Raw genomic sequence first — 21,256 nt, forward strand, 5'->3', positions numbered from 1 at the left:
TGCCATTTTCATGGGTGAAACACATACTGAAACATGTCTTAATGTTTTTTTGAACAGCGAGGAAATGAGGTGAATTCTAACTTTTGGAAAGATATGTTGGCTGCCATCGACCACAATTACAACACATCTGCATTCAAAGGTATGGATTTTATTCCAAAACAGCACACATTTTAGTTTATTGCTTAATAAGTGAAAACACAGAGGATATTGTTCCCTTTTCAAAGTAGAACTTTAATTTTTTTGTTTGGTCAGTAAGTGGTACATAACTTAACACATCCAATGGTACATAGTTGTTTTGAAACAAAGTTTGAATCTCGTATTGTATGTAGTTTTGCTGGTCACAGTGCTTGTGAGAATGTGCTGTTTTCTAATAACATATAGTACAACAGTTTTCTGTGTCTTTTGTGTGTATATTACAGGAAAATTCTTAAACAACAGACAATAATAAAAACAAACACAGATAAAAGACGTGCTGTAAATGTTACAGGCAGTTGTAGAGCACCACTTAAGATATCTTCCAGTATTGTTTCATGTTTCTTAGAATTGAAAAGGCACACGCAAGGTTAACTGGAGAAATGGATCACATTGAGCCAAAAGATTTTAGTCAGAATTATTATCTTTCAGTCAAATAATTTGTTGAGTAATTCAGTAATTTTTTACTTGAGGACCTTTAAAGAAAAATATGGTTGTGTATTGACGATTTGATTGAGGCATTTAGACTTGAAAAACTAGCAACCTCAATTTTTAATTTTGTAATTGGATCTATTCCTCTGACTACTTCAATGTATTGTTAGGTTTTGAGGTTTATTTGGATTTGTGAAATCACGTTGAGGCAATCAAGAACCCAGAGAAAGAGCAGTGAACATTATCTGCAGCAAATATACCATTACTCTCCTCATCAGGGACTTGGATATAGACTCTATCACCTGCATGCAGCATAAGAACAGCACTGCCTGACATCTGATCCAGGAAGCCCTTGTTGTACTCATCATAGGTAAAGAGAATTGGCTCCTCATTTTTGTAGAGAGCCACCAATGCATTGGCGCCATTGACATGCACATGATAGCTGAAATAGTAGAGGCCTGGGATCTGACAGGTAAACACACCACTATGGGCGTCATAATGGTGCTCCCCATTGTAAAGAACCTGGTTGAACTGAATAGGGGTTGCAGCTGGAGGGTAGGCCCGGGTCAGCACAGCACTAAAAGCAGACATAGGAGCCTTCATCATTTCATGAGGCATCACAACCTCGTGAGACTTGATTGGCATGCTCTTCTCATGATGGTAGACCACCTCTCCTGGTGGACCAGGTACACCGGCAGGCCCAGCAGGGCCTGGGAGACCATCTTGACCTCTGGCACCTGGAATTCCAGGTGGACCTTGAGGACCAGAATGACCCTTAGCTGTCAGGCCAGCTGGGCCAGGTGGGCCTGGAAGACCTGGATGGCCCTTGAGTCCAGTTGGACCGGATGGACCAGAGGGCCCAACAGATCCCATGGGTCCTGGCCTTCCACTCTCACCACTTTTACCTGGAGCTCCTGGGGAGCCTGTGTGTCCTTTTAATCCTGGTGCACCATTTGAACCTGGGAGTCCTGGGGCACCACCATGGCCTTGTGAACCCTTTGAACCCTGAGCACCATTATGACCTGGAATTCCTGAAGGACCTACTGCACCAGGGCTACCTGGCTTTCCAGTGAACCCCTGAGCTCCCTGCTCACCTTTGGTTCCTCTTGGGCCTGGTGCACCTACCATCCCAATGTCGCCTTTGGGTCCAGCCGGGCCTCCCTCACCCTGGAATCCTCTTGCACCCTGTGGACCAGCTGGGCCAATAGGACCAGGACCACCTGACTGACCAGTGTATCCAGTTGGGCCTGGCTCTCCTTTCTGACCAGTGGTTCCTGAAGTACCGGGAGCTCCTCTGCTACCTGGTATTCCAGGTTCACCTGTTTTGCCAACACCTGGCATGCCAGGGGATCCTGGCTGACCGGCAGGACCCTGTGGACCTTTTGACCCCATAGGCCCCGGCATTCCTGGAGTACCATTCTGGCCTGGTTTTCCTGATGCCCCTGTGCCTGGAGCCCCAGTGTGACCTTTTGGCCCTTGCATACCCATTGGCCCAGAAGCTCCGTCTCTTCCTGGCATGCCGGATTTGCCGGGTTCTCCTGGATAGCCGGAGGCACCAGGTTTGCCAACTCCAGGTTTGCCAGGCATACCAGATGGGCCCATTGGTCCAACTGCTCCTGGTGGTCCTTGAACCCCAGGAACTCCGATGCCTCTCTCTCCTTTGAGGCCAGGAATACCAGGAACACCTGGATGTCCCTTTAAACCAGGCTCTCCTCTTTGCCCCACTGCACCAGGGAATCCACTTGGTCCTGGTTTTCCAACAGAAGACAGTCCAGCGGGTCCAGGGATTCCAGGTGTACCAGGTGCACCTCTGTGACCCATTGGTCCAGTTGCGCCATTTGCACCTTTCTCACCTGGAATGCCAGGGCTTCCTGATTTTCCATGGGCACCTGGGCTGCCAGGTTTACCTGCATGAGAGTAGCCGGGGGGTCCCGGAGGTCCCGCTGGGCCTTGTGGCCCAGTATGTCCGATTCCACTTTTTCCTGGAGCTCCAGGGGGTCCCATTGGTCCTGGCTCACCTGGGGGACCTGGCTCACCTGGTGTCCCTGCAACAGCTGGCAAATAAAAAAATACAGATACACATGATGGGATTATTCAGCTAATATAATGCACACATTATAGTGGTACTTACTTCAGTTTGATGTTAATGATTGAATCTACTGAAATGTCATTTTGTTGTACTTAATCAAAAGCTGAAATGTTTAAAGGCTGCATCCTTAGTTCTTCCCAAGGAACTAACAAACTGAAATCGAATTTATATTTTCAAAAAGTAGCACAATTTTTTAAAGAATTTTGTGCCTTTTCAGTATATTATGTAAGTTCCTCGGTCCTTGAAGTACAAGGTTTGGTATTCTACTCCAAAAGATTTTTCCTTCCCTCTGTTGGAGGTTTTTCTCCCTTAAAGAGGAGTTTTCCCCTCCTAGCTTATGTGGGAATTGTAGATTTTTGGGGGGTTTCTCTGTATAATGCTGTAAAGTTCTGCTGTAAGGATTTTAATGTGTTAAGTGCCATGGAATGACCTGTGTTGTGATTTGGTGCTATATAAAGAAAATTTAATTGAAGACCACAACCTGACTTAAAACACTGCTCCCTACGATTGTGGGTTGGGTTGTTGGTAGTACTCCTTTTCTTAAAGGACAGTCTTTGCAGCACCACTGATCAGAGGCGGTGTTCTCACCAAGCTCATGTCTGCTGGCGAGGGACCCAGGAAACTAGTTCCTGTCTACACTATACCGCACTCTTAATAATTTCCTGCACTGCCCGTGGCAATGAATGCATGGTTCGTGGTCTCCAAGTTGTCAACATCACCTTGATGCATTTCCTACAACATAGCATAGACTTTATGGAATAGGTCAAATGCATGTGTATGAACTAAACTAGTATTTGGGGTCAGATTGTTGATTTACTGGAAGTTATTGCTCACCATTCAAGTCAACACGGCGATAACTATATCCTATGAAACCAATATGGAAATGTAGATATAGTTTCCGCTATTGCATATATTTGACAGTAGAGAGATGACAGTGAATGAGGGATCAAAGAAATGGGAATGACATGGAACAAAGTTTAACCGGTGTAACCTTTACACCAACATGGCATCCAGTTGCTCTACGTCTTAAATTGTTTTTAGGATTTTATTTGTGAGTGATGGCTCCCAAATTTAAATGTTAATACTGCTATTTAATGTATTGTTGTCATTAGTATCTAGATAGCCTAAAGCTAATTTTTATAGTTTAGCAGAAATGTGACTTTAAATGCATCTTAAATGTTTTTCTTCAGGCTAAAAATGAAACCTTAGAAAATAATTTTCTAATCATACCTATAAATTGGTAGCTGTATAAAGAATAGTATGAGCCATTTAGGTACATGGGCTCATCGGAAATGCATTATGATTTTAGAAGTATCATAATTTATGGACTGTGGTCAAAGCGTGTCAACCACTATCACACTGCATTCTAGTATACACAATAATTCTGGATGCATGCATTGCCAAAATAAAAGTCCAGCAGTGCGGCCTCTCTTTTGAAATGGTGTTTAGAGAGAAAAATGCTCTGACAGGGCTGTCATTTTCCAGCCACAACTGGGCTGTGCCTGAAACCCCACAGAGGATATTTGTGCCAGAACTGGATCTTTTTGGCAGCCAGGAACACCACAAACGGAAGGTGATAATACTGCCCTCGGTAGCTGACCCAGGATATGAACTGCTTGCTGCCTGTAAACACTAAACAGTATTACGCTTAGACTCAGTGTCGTACCTATATCCCTGTTCAATTTTGGTTGCTTCAGTCTTCACTTTCTTAGAATCTTCTGTGATTTTGCTGTTACTCATTGTGTTTTATATTGGAAAAACTAGCTCCACCATCTGTGCTGCAGAGTAAAACGCCAGTAAATTTGCTGTGTTTTTTTTTGTTAGTTTTACTGTTTGAACTTGTGAGCGTGTTTGTCGTGTGATTTAATACCACAAGGCATTTTGTTAGGGCGTGCCTGCAACATCGAAACAGCATCAGTTTTGAAGATTTGTAAAAAAATTTGCTCTCATTGTCAACTTGGCATTCTGTTTTTATGTCAAGGCAGAGTCAAACCACATCAAAACGTCTTCAAAAACAAAACATCAGAACATTTTCTAATGTTGAGCGCAAAATTTTTATCAAAATACAGTTACATCATACTGGCAGGTACATCATGGCTGCTGCTATGTTTTCTTTTTTTTTTTTTTTATAATGGTGGCAGCTTCTTTCTTCAACCTTTCTTTATCCAGAGCACAAGTGCTCTTTTAGAACTTTACCCTTTCTCCCAGTTATCTATATTAATACACATACACAGCAGTTAAATGGACCTGCTCTTTGTCCCTTAATGAAGGTGGGTATAGCTTTGCGACTCTCATTTAGTGATGTGAATGAGCAAACAGTTTTCCAAATGTGTGTGTGAGGGGATCTTACCAAAAGGTAAAAGTAAAGGGATTCAGATAAAGATGAGTATTGAAAGATTATGGTATTGAAAACGGCTGCTTTGTTTGCAGTGTTAATTGATTTTTAGGTGGTTAAAGTTACAGTCTTGATTTGACAGCTCAACTGGCAGCCATGTTGCAGTGCAGTGACTTCTAAATCTTGTTTTTAGTTACTTTCAGTCAAATTAAAGAAAAATGTAGGCTTTCTTTTACTTTAAATTGGGAGGTGTTTTGTGTCTCTATTTGACAGCAGTCGTGGAGATATGCAACTTAGCATTCCCAGGTAAAAAAACAACAACACACGCAGCAAGTCCCAAAACACCACAAACTGTCCTGTTGCACTATTTAGCAGTTGTAATTTTTGAACAAAAACCTGAATGATAACAGGAGCTGATGCAGTCCGAGACAGTTGTACAGTGGATAATGCAACAAAGGGCTTGGCTAGAGTTGGATTATTATACTAAATAAAAGTAGATGTGTTTTCCAATTCTTCTTTTTGCTTTCCATTGGAATTTGTTTACAGCACCCTCTCCCCAAGGCTCTTATTATACTGTCATTATTGTTATTAAAAAAAGTTTTTATAACAAGACATAGCTCACCATGACTCTTGACAGGGTAAGGACTCTTGCTCACTTTTGGCACATGGTAGTACCTCTCAGGGGTCGCATTTGCCAAAGCAAGGAGAATGAGGATAAGGCTTGTTACCCTCAGGTCCATCTTGTGAAGCTAAACCTGCAAAGACAAAAATAATCCATTTATGAGATTTTTAAGACAATCGGCAATCAAAGACCATACAAGAAAATCTCATAGAAGCACTCCCCAAGCGTTGAGCAGTCGTAATGGTCGAGATAGCTGATTTCTTAACAAACCAAGTAATGCTCATGAGTCCTTAAGGGAGCAGCTTTGGTAAAAAAGTAAGCACAACACCATTGCCTGTTTTTTTTCATGTGTAAATGTTGCCTTTTTTGTCCAGAATTCTCACACGATGAAAACTGCCAAGCTACCTAAAAATCTGTCGTTTAATCTACAGTCACAGGCACAATTTTATCTCCCACTGTAAACTCAGCAATAGCCCATGGCCAATTACACTTGTAATACCAGAAAACATTACACTACCACCGACCATCCCCTCAGTCAGAGCTAGGCTGCAGCTGGGTATCGACCCATGCACTAACTAGAAATCAGACAGGGACCACCTTACCAGGTAGGTTCGCGCTCCAAAGAATCAATCGGAGGAGGGGTCGGGAGGCTGCTGTTCTTGTGCCGTGCTCGTATATCCTTACTTATGGAGTCTGTCTGTCTGAGCGTAAGCTGCTGCCTCCCAGAGCACTGGGCTCAGCGTATTTATACCGAGACGGTCTCCTGCATCGTGGAGGATCTACCTCGCATGGAGGGCCCCTCCCTGCTCTGATGTCATCTTTAATGACGGGTGCCATGTCCTCAGAAAGCCTGTCACTTCAGGGTGACGGTCCTTCCGCCCTTCTCTGTCTCCTCTCTCCCCATCTGGTTCTCTCTGTTTGTGTGGAGCAGCAGTGAGGGGAGTCCTGTAAGACTCCCGTAGGATTACTTTTTTTTATCGTTAGTTTGTTAAGTTGACTCATTGGGGTGATCTGTGGTTAAATGTGTGGCAGTCAGTTGTGGACATCTTAAACATGCTTTATTAACTCACACATTTGACTGCATGTGCCTTTTTGACAGATAACTGATCATTAAATTGCCCACCTTAGTCTAAAAATGTCAAGTTATTGACTAAGTGGCTTGTGACAGGATGTTTTTCTGGAAAAGTAAAAACTGTGCAGGTCTGACAATATTTTCCTGGAGTCTAAAGACTGTAGCAGTGAGGCTGTGGCAGACTTCATGTACCAGAATAGTATTTTCAGTTAATTTTTGTTTAATCTGAAATTGCACCCAATCTTTTAATGGATGCTGGAAAGTTTTTATTTTCTTCTGTAATTTCTCGGTTTGAAAACTAGCTGGCAGTGTACACTCATTTAGATGTTATCTAAACTTGGAGACCCTTAATTTGTGTTCAGGTTTAGTAAGGTCTGTTATAATGCTGGCAGGTTTATGTCTGTATACTGCCTTGTGATTTTTGTAAACTCTTGTGTGGTTTGATGCATAGAGGCACATCGCAGTTTTTAGACACCAGGAGGCAGAATTGAGATTTTGTTCTGAGACGCTCACCTGCTTCCTTCTGTGAAGAGCCTCTAGATCGCAGCTCAGACTTACTGTACCGTCAGCAGGTGAGGAACATGTCTGTGCAACAGTGTAGTTCAGTGATGTGTTGTTGTTGTTTTTTTTTTGTTGTTTTTTTTTTTGTGGAGCTCTATAAGCTTAAAGGGCAGTGTGGCTCCTGTCTAAAGTTGTAATCTAGAACATCAACATCGAGCATAGAAATTGCTCACATTTCTATAGAGAGATCTGCATTACTATCACAATACATTTTCTCATATTTAACTGTAGTTCTAAGGATAAAGTTTCTGATGTTACACAAAAAAAAAATATGGGACAGTCAAAGCTGTTTTGATACCTAATAGACAATCAAACTTTGAAGAAGAAATCCACTGGAATGGCCATCTGCCTTTAAAATATATCTGAAAGTACGCATCAATCTTTAACTTAAAGAAATTACTTTTAGTCGACATGCCTTCTCTATCTCTCCTTATTTCTTGTCATATCTCTACTGGCCATTAATAATGAAGGTATAAAATGCCCCCCAAAAAACATACTTCCATAACATTTTCAGTACTGATCAACTCATTTCAAACAGATAAGAATTGGGCATAATGTGGTTTGGTGGTTAAGTTGCACATAGCAACCACAACAGCCACAGTTCTATTCCTGGCTGGGGGATCTGTGTTGTGCCTAATTAAATCTAAAGTTAAATCAAAATTGTTAAGGCATCTTCGGATCTTATTGCCATCTGGATATCATAATAATGTGAAAAGATCTTATATCTGCGAGACCCGGATTTTGAAATTGGCAACCAACAGTTACTTCACCCATTGGTGGGTCAACTGCCGTTTTGAGGCCTTGAGTTTGGATTTTGGTCGCCGCAAGGAGCCAGAAATGACCATATTTAGACAAGCTGAGGAGGATTGAGCGATTTCGCTCTATATGATTGGAAACCTGACGACATTATGTACTGTCCACCAATAGCAGAAATTTGACTGCACCACAGGCCTGTCAGGCCTGTTTCAGTGTTTCGGAAAATGTCATGTTAAAACTCTTACTTGTGTGAGATGTAAACATCAATGAGAAACAGGAAGCATACAGTGTTGCCATGGATACAGTGAGTTAAACTGGGCTGCAGCACAAGCACAATTTTGTAGTCTATATTTCTATTCATTTTGGAAATTTAAGTGTGCCGAGTTAGCTGTTGAACCCTAAAGCTCACAAGGCCAGAATTAGATTTGCAAAACTTCAGCATAAATTTACATATGTATTTCCCCCTTTGGAAGAACCATAAAAGAAGGAAATTATGTCTGCTGTTGCCAGTGTACAACTTGGTGCTGAAACTGTGGCAAAAAGAGAGACTGCGTATGATTGTTAAGTAGCTTTTTCTGACTTGAATCATGGAATGGAAATTAAGAACAAGACTGACAGACTCCATAAGAACTTAAGTGTATACACTCCAGCATACATCTCTAGTTTTGATTCTATTCACATGTATAGGAACAACAGATGGAGGGAATGTGACGCGAAGTGATGTGGTAGAGTGATATGTGGACAGACAAAAAGGAAAACAATGTTTGGTTTTCTATTACAGATGTAAGCTTCATCAATTGAAAATGTGAAGAAATACATCCAGAAAAATGCATGCTGTTGAATTTAGGCTGTTTTGATACAAAATGTGTATTGAGTGTCAATTTCTTTCAAAAAAAGCTTGTTCAGCTGGTTTGGGTGGAGCTCAAACCAGCTGATGTGAGCTAAACTTGAGTAGCTCTGGGACACTCGTTTTGTCAAAGTAGCACTTAGTGGAAAAAAGGTTCAGGACCTCTGTTTTACACTTTTTTTGGTGTTTTATGTATCTACATCAATTCTCTTAAGCTTTCTCTGGAGCCCTTCAAAGAACAGGCTGTTTTGTGTCTGTGTCTTTAAGGTGCCTTAATATCAATTACCCTCTCTTCTTATTGGCTCACTCTTTTCTGAGTGATGCTTGCCTGGGCCAACCACAGGCTTGTAATTCGCTAGCTCCGTTACAATGATCGCACAGTATTTTCTTTTGCATTAATGACTGAACAGGACAGACATATCACATGAGCACGAGTTTGTGACATCATTAACCTACGGAAGTCCAAATGGCTCTTCCAAACAACCAAGTTGCTGAACATGGGTTCTATGCATTATTGTGTGGTTTGAGCATTTTGACATTTGTAGAGCATTTTTATAGCACCTAGACTTGCTTAATAAGTACAAAATCAAAAAAAAAAATGCCATGGGAGCTTTAGTCTTTTAGTATTTTTTATGTTTTGTTTTTCCAGCTGTAACATCGAGCATTTAGTACAATTATTTGCAATGTTTGTTTTTTTAAATTGCAGAGTACTCTGCAAGTACTCATTTATCAAAATTCATACAAGTTCCTGCCCCTCCTCTACACCGCTGATTGTCAAATGAAGGCAAAAGCGGCAAAAATATGGAATACTATTTTTTTAGGGAGATAAAAAAGAAAAAGGACAAGAAAAATCCAAGAACTTAGTCAAAAGTAGTCCTAAAGTAAGTTAATAAGTAAGTCACTTGTTCCAGACTACATATTATCAGGATGATCATAGTCTGACCCAGAGCACACTCAATCATATCATCGTGGATGACAATGCTGTTTTTTAACTTTACTTCTGCAGTATGGGGGCGTGCTGATTGGTCAAGCCACTCAGTAAAATAACTTTGGTTTTTGAAAAGCCTCTCCTTCCCCTTCACCGTATCATTTAAACTGCCACCGTCTCAGCAGCCACAGATGAGTGCTTTTTGCAAGCCGAGGGCATCTTCGCTAAACTCATTGAATGAAATGACAGAGTAACGTGGGGGTGGAGTCAACATTTAACAACTTTCTAAACTGCAGATATGCCATTGAATCTCACCATAAAAGTGGCTGTGACCACGGCCACAGTGAGGCATGGTAGCTTTTTATTTCACTGGGATTTTTTTTTATTTTTTTCTCTCGTGTGTCAGAATTAAAACCTCCCTATCTAAATTTGGCCCCTGTGAGGTTTAATGTAAAGGGCTACTTAGATTCCCATGCTCTTTCTGGTTTAACTCGTGCTGTGTATGGCAAAAGGCAGTGACAGAGCATAAACATATAATTAGGGGAGGAGGTTATCTGTATGGAAAACAGTTCTGTCATGGTAAAATATGGAGTCACCTTCAGTGTTTTCAGACACCTCCCTAAGCAGGGTGGGTGATATTGCTGGGAAGGGTCTGCTGTAACCATTGTTTTACCCTCCAAACATCTTAATGCGCTGCTGTTTCATCCCAGACGTGACTTAATGTTCCTTCGTTGGATTTAATGAGGTCAGCAGAGCTTCTCCCTCAACACACTCAGCCCCTGCTTTTCACATTATCTTTAAACAGTGTTTATGCTTGAGTCACATTTGAGTTTCCAAAATAATTCTGAGGAGATATACTTTGCACCTGTCACCTGTGGAAAGATGAAATATGATCTTTTGTTGATCCTTTTTTCAGATTTTTATTGTGATTTGTTGTTAAATTATAGTTTTTCTTGGAACTTAAATACATGATCTAACTTTTCAAACTGTTGTTGATTAATAATACTGCTTATATTCTTTTTTTATATTTCTATTTTTCTTGTCCTTCTTAGACAGGGTGCCCTTCTTTGAAGATTGTAATAATGTTTTTCGACTTAACACTTTTATTCATTTAAGAAAAGGAGCCAACCCATGCTAAATGCTAAATCTAGAGCTGGACTCAAACTGGATTCCTAAAGTTTAGAGATATAAATATTTGAAGCTTTAAAAAATTATCTGTTTTAAACTGAATAGGACATATTACTACTGAAAAATGTGTCTTCTCGTGGACCGGCTAAAAAAAAGGACAAAACACTTTTTTTTTTTTTTTTTTTTTTTTTTTTAAAAACAGCTTCTTTTGTAATTCCTGTTCTTCAGTTGTAAAAAGCTGATATTGGCCAATTCAATGTTGCAAACTCAAGCAGAAGTACAACTTACAAAACAAAAAAACGTACATTCTGGTTGAAGTTTCTTACCTTGGCTTTTAATATCTCGACATTGCATCAACCAATGATAATTATATATAAAGTGGACAAACTATGTAACAGAGATATTGTTTTTAAATTACCTTAAACCTTCATCGGCATTTCTGTACAGCACTTTCTTGTTTCTTTTTGGCCGACATATAAAATAAGATGTACCAGCTTATTAAACTTATCTTGGCCGATATCATGGCCTGGCCAATTTATCAGTATAGCTTTCTGAGTCATGCAAGTTGCAAGTTGGAGCCGCACTAAATCAGACTTGCTCGAGCACGTCCCTCAACACCCTGCCACCGGTTCATGGTCTGTTTGTCCTCAGTCCACTGTCAGTAGATACTGCTGAATGGGAGCACCGCCCAAGCCTTGAAGTTTGGGAGGAGCTCCGATTGTGTCATCTACCCATCACAATTTGGCTGTTTCCATCCATGAGTTCCTCCATTATGACAACTTATAACGGAAAGCCCTTAAATATTCACTTTGTTGACTGATATCATCATCTTAGTAGGCTCGAGGTCTAAGAACCATATAATTCTTATGTCACTGTTTTGTTTTGGGCAGGAATGTACAATACATATTTTCTGATGTGTATTTTTATTTTTTTTACGTGTTGTTTATTATTTTTATTTTTCTGGATTGTCTTGTCTCCATTTGGTCCCAAAGATTTGAGGATGCCCTGGTGCCTCAGAGAAGGAAGAGAATAATTGCCGGTTGATGTGCCGAAGCCAGAAAGGAAGAGTGGAAAGCAGGAGTTAAAGATAGAGTGTTTGAGGTTGGAAGTCACGGAGGCTCAGATTTAACATTTTAATAAACCAAATATGCCACTAAGAGGCACTTTAAAGCTTTATGAATGGAAGGACTAAAGCTGGACCTCCTGGCTCAGTGTTGGCTGCAATTACAGGGATCCAAAGACAAAAATCATGGTTGGGAGGTTGACCAAGGTGAGGCTAACGGTAACTGCTTCTTTCTGGATCTTTGTTTCCTTTTTCAACCTGACAAAGTCTTCCCCATGTCATTTTGAAATATGGCAAGGCCTCATATGAAAAGAGAATTAAAGTCAGAGAAACTGAACTTCTTTGTTACCAAATCAGATTTTGCTCTCATTTTAGGATTTATTTTAGGAGCAGGTAATGGGTTACTTTAATATCAACTATCTTAATCAAATCTGAGTAAGTGCTTTAATAACAAATACTTTTCACGTTTACTGTACCTGCAACTCCAGCTCATTATCCGCAATTTTTACAAGGGTGACGTTGCAGTCTGTATATTCCAACGGCTCCACTAAAGCTCAGTGGCAGTCAGTTATTGTTTCTGCATAGATTCAGCGGTCGCTCTGAGGCTCCTTTTGTGTCTGTCGTATCAGGTGTCCATAGTTATCACAGCAAGTCCCTCTTCGCTCATCCTCCAGTGTCTCCGGGAAGCACAGCCGACTGTGGAGGTGGTGTTAGTGGTGAGAAAAGGTGTTGGAGGCCAAACCCAACGTCTTTTCCAGCTCCAATGCTATTATGTGTATATTTATGTGGAAGGATCGCCAGTGTTTTCCAAATCACGCAGGGCTCAAAATAGTTATGGTGCACAAAGGCATTTTTTTGTCTTTGTGTAGCAGAAAGAACGTCAGAAAGAACGTCAGCAGCTGGCAGCTCCTTCAAACATAGGCAAATATACGGATAACTCTTCGAGTTATCAATTAAACATTTAGGCTTGATATTAAGATCTTATCGATCATTTTAAAGGTTCTTCAAGGCCTGGCGTCAGAATTCATTCTTGACCTCTTAATGTCTGATGAACCTTGGCGCAGTTGAGATCCTTAGGCAGACAACTTCTGTCTTTTCCAAAATCCAGGCTGATAACTAAAGGCCACAGAGCTTTTCTGTCGGGGCCATGAGATTCTGGAACAACCTGCCTGAGGACATTTGAATGAGTCAGTTTCTTCGAATACATCTCTTCTAAAAACATACTTCTATCAGAAAGATTTTATTTTAACTGCCTGTTTAGCTTACTTGTTTAAAATATATATATTTTAGTGAGATTTTCTCTGTGAGGCATTTTGTAACTGTTTTCAAGAAAGTTCTTCAATAAATAATTCTTGTTGTTACAGCTTGATCCCATCAGTCATCATGCCAAAATCATATTCATAATCTCTTGTCTACATTAGATTTATTTCAAATTTTTGTATTCAAAATGTCAAGAAAAAAGTCAAAATGTTGTTGTTTATGAGTTATACTTTTTGTAGTCCTTGTGTGGAAGTTAAGTGGTTTCTTGTTACTTAAAAAAATAATAATCTGATTTTGTAGATGGGAGTAAAATTAGAGAACACTAAATTCCACCAAACTGTCAGAGTTCCAGCTATTGTTAATGTTTTTAAAGAAGGATGTAGTTTGATTGATTGGCTGAGAAAAGGTAAGTCTGAAATCTGAGTGTCTTCACATACTGATTGTTCTATGTCTAACCATGTGTTGTCTGATTGTTTGGGGTGGAGCCATTTCTATATGTATTGAAGTTGATTTGCCAGAGAGTAATGGTAAAAATGTGGGGCTTCAAGTCCTCTTTGTGTTTTTTGTTTTTGTAAAGTGGCCAGTTTAATTCTTGTGGTCTTGTTTCTCCAGTAGAATTTGTTTAAGATTGAATATAGTGATTTGAACAAGGTGGGGGTATTGTCATTTTAATGGTTGCTATTCTGCCCATAATGGATCGTGGAAGGTTCATCCAGCAGAGGAGGTCGTCATTTATTGTTTGAAGTGATGGAGTGAAGTTGAGTCCGTGCAGCTCTGACAGCCTGGGGGAAATATTAATACCTAAGTACATGATGTGACCTGTGCATAGAGGGATAGGTGGTTTATAGGCTGCCACATCCCAGCTGTTTCTGCGGAATGGAATTATGGCGGATTTATTCCAGTTGATGGCGTAGCTAGAAATGTTGGAGTATGATTCAGTTTAATTGTTTCCTGTAATGATAGCTGAGGGTTTTTCAAGAACAGCAATATATCATCTGCATAGAGACTTATTTTATGATGTGTGTTTGGTGTTTGGATTCCTTCGATATGAATGTTTTGACGAATGGCAGCAGCTAACGGTTCAATGAAAATTAGGAATAGAGAGGGTGAGAGCGGGCATCCTTGCCTTGCCCCCCCTTTTGCAATGTGAAGCTTTGTAAGATTGGTCCATTGATGAAAACAGATGAATTTTGACCCAGTTAATATATCATTCCCCAAAGCCAAATCTGTGTAATGTGGTAAAAATAAATTACCAGTTAATTACCAGCTAACTCTCAAAGGCTTTTTCGGCATGTCAGGGGGCTATGATGGTTCCTGTTGTGAAGATGAATAGTGCATTACATTAAAAAAGTATTTGTGTGTTGTTGAATGCATGTCTCCCTTTATTAAAGCTGGTTTGATCTGGGCGAATTATGGATGATGTGTCTCTTTCCATTCTATGAGCTAGTGCCTTAGTGATGATTTTTATATCGACATTGAGAAGACAGATTGGACGGTAACTCAATGGTAAAGATGGGTCTTTATAAGTTTGAGGAGCAGTGAAATTGTGGCTGTGTTTTTAATAGGTTTTAAAGGACAGATGCAAAGGTATTGATGGTTACAGCTGCGCACAATACAAAGAGGATATGTGATAATCACAAAATACTGTAACACAATTAACCAAGTTGAGCTCCGGTGAGCGCAGCGTATGAGGTGCAGGCATTACCACAACAGAGGTCCCAACAATCTTCCTTTGCTTCTCAACATTTTGACTTTATTCTTGAAATATAATATCAACTTTATTCTTGACATTTCCTCTACATCTCAACTTTTTTACTTTATTGTCGAAATGTGATGTAAAACGATTCTTCTTAAACGGTACATGCCGTTGCAAATACAAGCAGCATACAACTATGTATCCCACTGAAAACATTGACATGACGATGGCATTGACAATGTGAAATATAACCAAAGTGAAAGTCGTGCTGCTACATTACAATAAAAAAGACCAATCTAACGTAAGCAGACCTCCGTGTAGCTTCACAGACATTCCTCAGAGGGAGTGAGGTGTGTGTCCAGAGCATTGCTATGGATCCAAATCTCCTCCATCAGCGTATGTCTGGCTCATTACCTCCACATAAACTCGCAAAATTTTGATTCACAAGTGACTCGCAACCGAAGTGTTTTGGGGCCGTATTCACAAAAATTCTTCGATCTAAAGCAGGGGTGTCAAACATACGGCCCACGGGCCGCACCCGGCCCGCCAGGGGGTCCAGCTCGGCCCGCCGGATGACTTTGCTAAGTGTGAAAATTACAGAAAGACATAAATTGCATTTGTATGAGAATATGGAGGTTTATGAGTACAAACGTTTTGTAATTTTTTTAATCGATCCAGTAATTGCTTCAAAAACAGCGTAAATGCGATGTCTGCTCCGGAGGCAGAAGCGCTCGTTGCCACAGGCAGCAGCGCTCGCTGCTCGCTTTGTGACGTCAAACGCGTCACAAAGTGACGAGGAGAGCCCTGGCAGATAAACAGTGGGCTGATGTCTGAGTTTTTGGTCTTTATGTTTCTAGTTTATTGTAGAAAGACCTTAAAATAGGGTTTATCATCCAAAAACCTTCACCAATGATTTAAACATAGAGAAATATTGTCGCTACGTATACGTTATTATGCTATGATTTTACTGGTCTGGCCCACTTGAGATCGAAGTGGGCAGTATGTGGCCCCTTAACTAAAATGAGTTTGACACCCCTGATCTAAAGGTTCCTCATAGTGGCGAAATTCTAAGAAAATTCTTAGAGTTGGGACATTTTCTAAGAATTAAGAATGACGCTGAATGAATGCTGAATGACGTCGCGTTAGTAAAATGCCACAAATTATATCATGCGGGGGTGGTGTGTTGTCGATCTCATTTAAGATGCTCACTTCTCCCACTCAACACAATAACAGCAGAAATGAAAGTGATCACAGCACGAAGATATTTGGTGACTGTAAAAATGACTCGGGTCTGTTGCAACCTTCACCAGCAGTGATCACAAACAAAAACACTTTCACAACCTTGTATTGCGCCACAGTTAAATTTTTCTACACTGGATGTCACTGTTCATTCTGTGCCCCTTTCTCATAAAGAGTGCATTTTTTGGATCAACCAATCACATCTTTTAAAAGGAAGTGTCATCCCTAGCAACAGGTCGACCACACCTCCTCACTAAGATAAGAGTTTCTGCCTTTCCTTGCTCAGAGTTGCTCTGAGAAGTTTCCTAAATCACTCCAGAGCTAAGACTCCTTGCTAAAAAATGTTAGGCTAAGTTAAGAGCTTAAGAGGGATCTAAGAATATTTGTGAATACGGCCCCGATTGATCACACAAGCAAAATTGTGAAGTCTGGAACTAAAACTAATAAAACTGGAAGACATTTTTTTCCCACAATCCAAATTATTTTATTCTCGGTTCAAATGCAAACCCCTCGAGGTTCAAGAGAGCGTTTCATATTACTTCTGAACTTGATTTTTGATTGCAGCGTGAGAAATTTGCTCTCAAAACAGTTTTTTATGCTTAGAAAGAAAAGACAAAAAGATTGCCTTCATAGATGTGGCCCTAATACTTGGTCGTACATACAGTAAATGCCTGTGGTTGAATAATGTCAGTTTTTTTTTATTGAGCTGCAAGTGCGTTTGACAAACACCGAATACAGCTGCATCTGCTGCCATTGTGCTGCTGACGTTTAGCTTTTCTTCAAGATATCAGAAAATGGGAATCATTTTCTTTAACCATATAATAATCACCTGTGTATAAAAATCCAGAGGAATCGTTTGATGGCAAAGAGTAGAACATTTTACTGTTGAGTTCTATTTTCATGGGTTTTAAAGGTCAAAACTTGACATGTGGCAACAGGGAATACTTTTAAGATAGAACCTTGCTTCCATAAAAATCTGCACTCTTCACCTGTTGGTTGTTTATTTCCTCTCAGTGACGTTGGGTCCTGGCGTACAAACAAGTGCTTTTAGAGGTCTTTATGGTATTGCGAACCCCATGCTTATCAGCCCCGGTGGCCTGTGTCCTAAATATACTGGAATCTCTGTGGATTTTCCTCGCTGGGCTGCTCTCATGGCTCAGGTCTGTTGTTGTTTTTGTCGGTTTATGTTTTATTTTAGGTGTTGGGCTGGGATGGGTCACTGAGAGCCATTCTTAGCATGGTGGGAGGAATCCATAAGGAAATTCAAAGTCCTTTGGCTTTTTTTCTCCCTCCAATTCAAAGGAACTCAGCATCCCGCAGTAGAAATGAATGAAGAGGAAGTCAAGAATAGCAGGATAAATGTCTCTGGTTTGATTTTCTTCCACAGCTGATGAATAGATAGTACAAAATGGCCATTTATTTGATCGTAGTTGAAGCTTTTATACCCATTATGGTGGTCATGCATTTGGATGTAGTCAAGGCTATTATACCCTTTATGCTGGCTAAAATAAGACTTAGGATGTACTCTCAGAGGAATTCTCCCTGAGGAAAAATGCAGGGTTCAAAATTAGTTGAATAGTATTTTTCCTTCAGGAAAAATCGGGCATCACAAATAGGCAACATCTTAATTTTGCAGTAAAATGTTAGAATTCAATTAATTTTACCTGCATTGTTTTGAAATGTTCCAAATAGTTCCACACTCCCACTGTAGCTTTTGAATATTTTCAGTTAAACTGCTGAAGAATGAGAAAAGCATCCAAATATGTGTTGTTTACTGGCGTGCTTGAGAGAGAACACAGTAGGACTGTGTAGGAATGATACAAAGCTCAGGAACTGCAGTCAAGTATAAAGGTTGTTGTTTTTCCCCAAATGTTCTCAAAAGTTACTGCAGGAAAGCTTAATGGCCTTGACTCTTGCGTTGTTGACAGCAGCACTGAGTTATGATTTACAGGATAATGTACGGTGGCACTGAGGTGCAAAACACAACAACAAAAAGAAAACGTAACAACAAAAACGAGCAGTACCGAAGAGCAAAACACATTCTTACAAAAATAAAATGCAAAAACTCCCCAAAAGCCTGTAGTCCTAAGGTGCAAAACAAAAAGAAAACACAACCACAAAAATGAGCAGCTCTGAAGTGCAAAACACAAATACAGAAAGAAAAACACTACAACATTAAGGAGCAGTCCTGAAGTGCAACTTGCAGCCCAAAAATTACAGAAATAGCGTCATCAGCTGGTCCGTCAACTTTAGCTCCATTTCCGGAGGATTTCGGGCAGGAGCACCAAGATGGGAAAGTGGCTGTTCCGTCAGTATAACAATCACGTAAGCGCTATATCACTGCTATGTACCGATCCCCAGTGGTATGCCGCTGCTTTACCACCGCTAGATGTGCCGAAAGCAAATATTAATGACGGCCGTAGTTAACAGAGTTAATGTTAGCCTAGCCACCATAGCCAGTCGGACCAATCAATAACAGAAATTCAGTCACCAAGATGGCTAAAACTTAATAGAGAGAGAAGCAGCAGGGAGTCATACCCAGTAATTAGGGGTGGTGGGGAGCTATGAATGTGTTGTTGTAGGCGGGAAACATAACTTGCCTTTAAAGGGTTTTCATTGTGATGCCGCAGTCGGTAATAGGTAGTGACCTAACAAGCATTTATAGAAATTTAATTATTCAAGATTATTACTTTAATAATACTTACAAAGTATAAAGATGGGTAAACTTTGGCATATGACATTACATTACTGAGCAGTTGCAAGTCATTTTTGTCAGTGGGAAGCTTTCATAATAGCTCTGTCGCACCACTCATTGTTGTGTAAATGCAGCGGTTCATCATCACTTCCGACACATGCAATTTACTGCTCTGTTCCTGGGCAGGTCGACTTCCTCACCTCTTTCTGTTGAAGACTCACTGTGGTTGAGGGGAGAAGTGTTGTCAAGGTCAAGAAATATCCTGCGCTGTACGCAGTCTGTGTATAAAAGTGGACGTAGCTTCTGGCTTCGAAAAATGTGGCCGATGCGGAAGTGCCTTAAACTGTAAAACCATCGGTTGCCACTGGAGGTCGGCTCCAAAAAGCCTGCGGCTCCATAGACTGCCGTTCAACTTCTCATCAAATTCTCAGTCAATAAAATGTCTCCACTAATTTTCTGTATGTCATTCGCTAAATTCACTCTTCCAGATTAGTGTTCTGGCCGTCCAGATTAGCGTCAGATCCACCGCTCGCTCCTCCCCCAGCTCGTCCAAATGTGGTCACTAATGGTTCCAAACCACTCGGCAAGATGGCGTCGGCTCAATTCCGAACTTGAGGCTACATAACAGCCATTTACAAACTGATGGGTGATGTCACTGCTGGTTGCCGCTTGTGTACAACCCATAATGCTGTTATTACTTCATACGTTGCTAATCGGTTGACACACGTTACATGACGCGCTGAAGCGTCAGTGTGTTTTCAGCTTTCGAGCTCCCTACGTCAGCAGTGTGACATCTTTTTAGGCTTCAAGTACATGTTCCCCTACTTGTACCATGGTTTCTTTTCGGGTTTGCAGTTGACTGCCTCATTTACTTGCTTTGGAGCAGATACACTCAGATTTTAATTGATGTCACCCAGCTGTCTGAAACGGGCTCAAACTCGTGTGTTGTTAATGCATTTTAAATTCTACTGTCTCGCCTGGATTCTATTTTCTTTCATTTACTTTTGTCTTCGGTAATTGCATGTTAAAAGTGCATACAGTGCATCCGGAAAGTATTCACAGCGCTTCACTTTTTCCACATTTTGTTATATTACAGCCTTATTCCAAAATGGATTAAATTAATTTTTTTCCTTCAAAATTCTACACACAATACCCCATAATGACTGTGAAATTAAAAAAAATTGAAATTTTTGCAAATCTTTTAAAAATCAAAAACGAAAAAAATCACATGTACATAAGTATTCACAGCCTTTGCCATTACACTCAAAATTGAGCTCAGGTGCATCCTGTTTCTACTGACCATCCTTGAGATGTTTCTACAACTTGAATGGAGTCCACCTGTGGTAAATTCAGTTGATTGGACATGATTTGGAAAGACACACACCGTCTATATAAGGTCCCACAGTTGACAGTGCATGTCAGAGCACAAACCAAGCCATGAAATCCAAAGAATTGTTTGTAGACCTCCGAGACAGGATTGTATTGAGGCACAGATCTGGGGAAGGATTCAGAAAAATTTCTGCAGCACTGAAGGTCCCAATGAGCACAGTGGCCTCCATCATCCGTAAATGGAAGAAGTTTGGAACCACCAGGACTCTTCCTAGAGTTGGCCACCCGGCCAAACTGAGCGATCGGGGGAGAAGGGCCTTAGTCAGGGAGGTGACCAAGAACCCGATGGTCACTCTGACAGAGCTCCAACGTTGCTCTGTGAAGAGAGGAGAACCTTCCAGAAGGACAACTATCTCTGCAGCACTCCACCAAGCAAGCCTGTATGGTAGAGTGGCCAGACGGAAACCACTCCTCAGTAAAAGGCACATGACAGCCCACCTGGAGTTTACCAAAAGGCACCTGAAGGACTGTCAGACCATGAGAAACTAAATTCTCTGGTCTGATGAAACAAAGATTGAACTCTTTGGCCTGAATGCCAAGCGTCATGTTTGGAGGAAACCAGGCACCGCTCATCACCTGGCCAATACCATCTCTACGGTGAAGCGTGGTGGTGGCAGCATCATGCTGTGGGGATGTTTTTCAGCGGCAGGAACTGGGAGACTAGTCAGGATGGAGGGAAAGATGAATGCAGCAATGTACAGAGACATCTTTGATGAAAACCTTCTTCAGAGCGCTCTGGACCTCAGACTGGGGCGAAGGTTCATCTTCCAACAGGACAACGACCCGAAGTACACAGCCAAGATAACAAAGGAATGGCTTCGGGACAACTCTGTGAATGTCTTTGAGAGGCCCAGTCAGAGCCCAGACTTGAACCCGATTGAACATCTCTGGAGAGATCTGAAAATGGCTGTGCACCGACGCTCCCCATCCAACCTGATGGAGCTTGAGAGGT

General features: G+C 40.9%; 2 protein-coding genes across 3 annotated transcripts in view; one reads left to right on the forward strand and one right to left on the reverse strand.

Moving 5' to 3' along the window:
• nt5dc1 (5'-nucleotidase domain containing 1) overlaps nucleotides 1–21,256 on the forward strand; it is a 112,971-nt gene that overhangs the window by 11,583 nt on the left and 80,132 nt on the right. For both annotated transcript variants that reach the window (XM_069161581.1, XM_069161580.1), the window contains exon 6: nucleotides 58–139. In XM_069161581.1, coding sequence (XP_069017682.1) covers nucleotides 58–139 — 82 coding nt within the window. The remainder of the gene's footprint in view (nucleotides 1–57; nucleotides 140–21,256) is intronic.
• On the reverse strand, nucleotides 129–6,377 carry col10a1b (collagen, type X, alpha 1b). The gene is made up of 3 exons (XM_069161575.1): nucleotides 6,273–6,377; nucleotides 5,671–5,803; nucleotides 129–2,678 (listed from the first exon to the last, which is right to left on the reverse strand). Exons 2-3 carry the CDS (start codon nucleotides 5,786–5,788, stop codon nucleotides 823–825), a joined length of 1,974 nt encoding a protein of 657 aa, XP_069017676.1. The 5' UTR covers nucleotides 5,789–5,803; nucleotides 6,273–6,377; the 3' UTR covers nucleotides 129–822.

This window comes from Embiotoca jacksoni, unplaced genomic scaffold (assembly GCF_022577435.1).
Source record: "Embiotoca jacksoni isolate LCO1_2020_lvr unplaced genomic scaffold, fEmbJac1.0.p SCAF_29, whole genome shotgun sequence".
Taxonomy (NCBI): domain Eukaryota; kingdom Metazoa; phylum Chordata; class Actinopteri; family Embiotocidae; genus Embiotoca; species Embiotoca jacksoni.

Excerpts from the sequence above, each read along its gene's own strand:
- col10a1b (XM_069161575.1), bottom strand. The coding sequence starts at position 5,788 with ATGGACCTGAGGGTAACAAGCCTTATCCTCATTCTCCTTGCTTTGGCA. Across the intron at positions 2,679-5,670 it reads TTACCCTGTCAAGAGTCATG|CTGTTGCAGGGACACCAGGT; the intron begins GTGAGCTATGTC and ends TTTATTTGCCAG.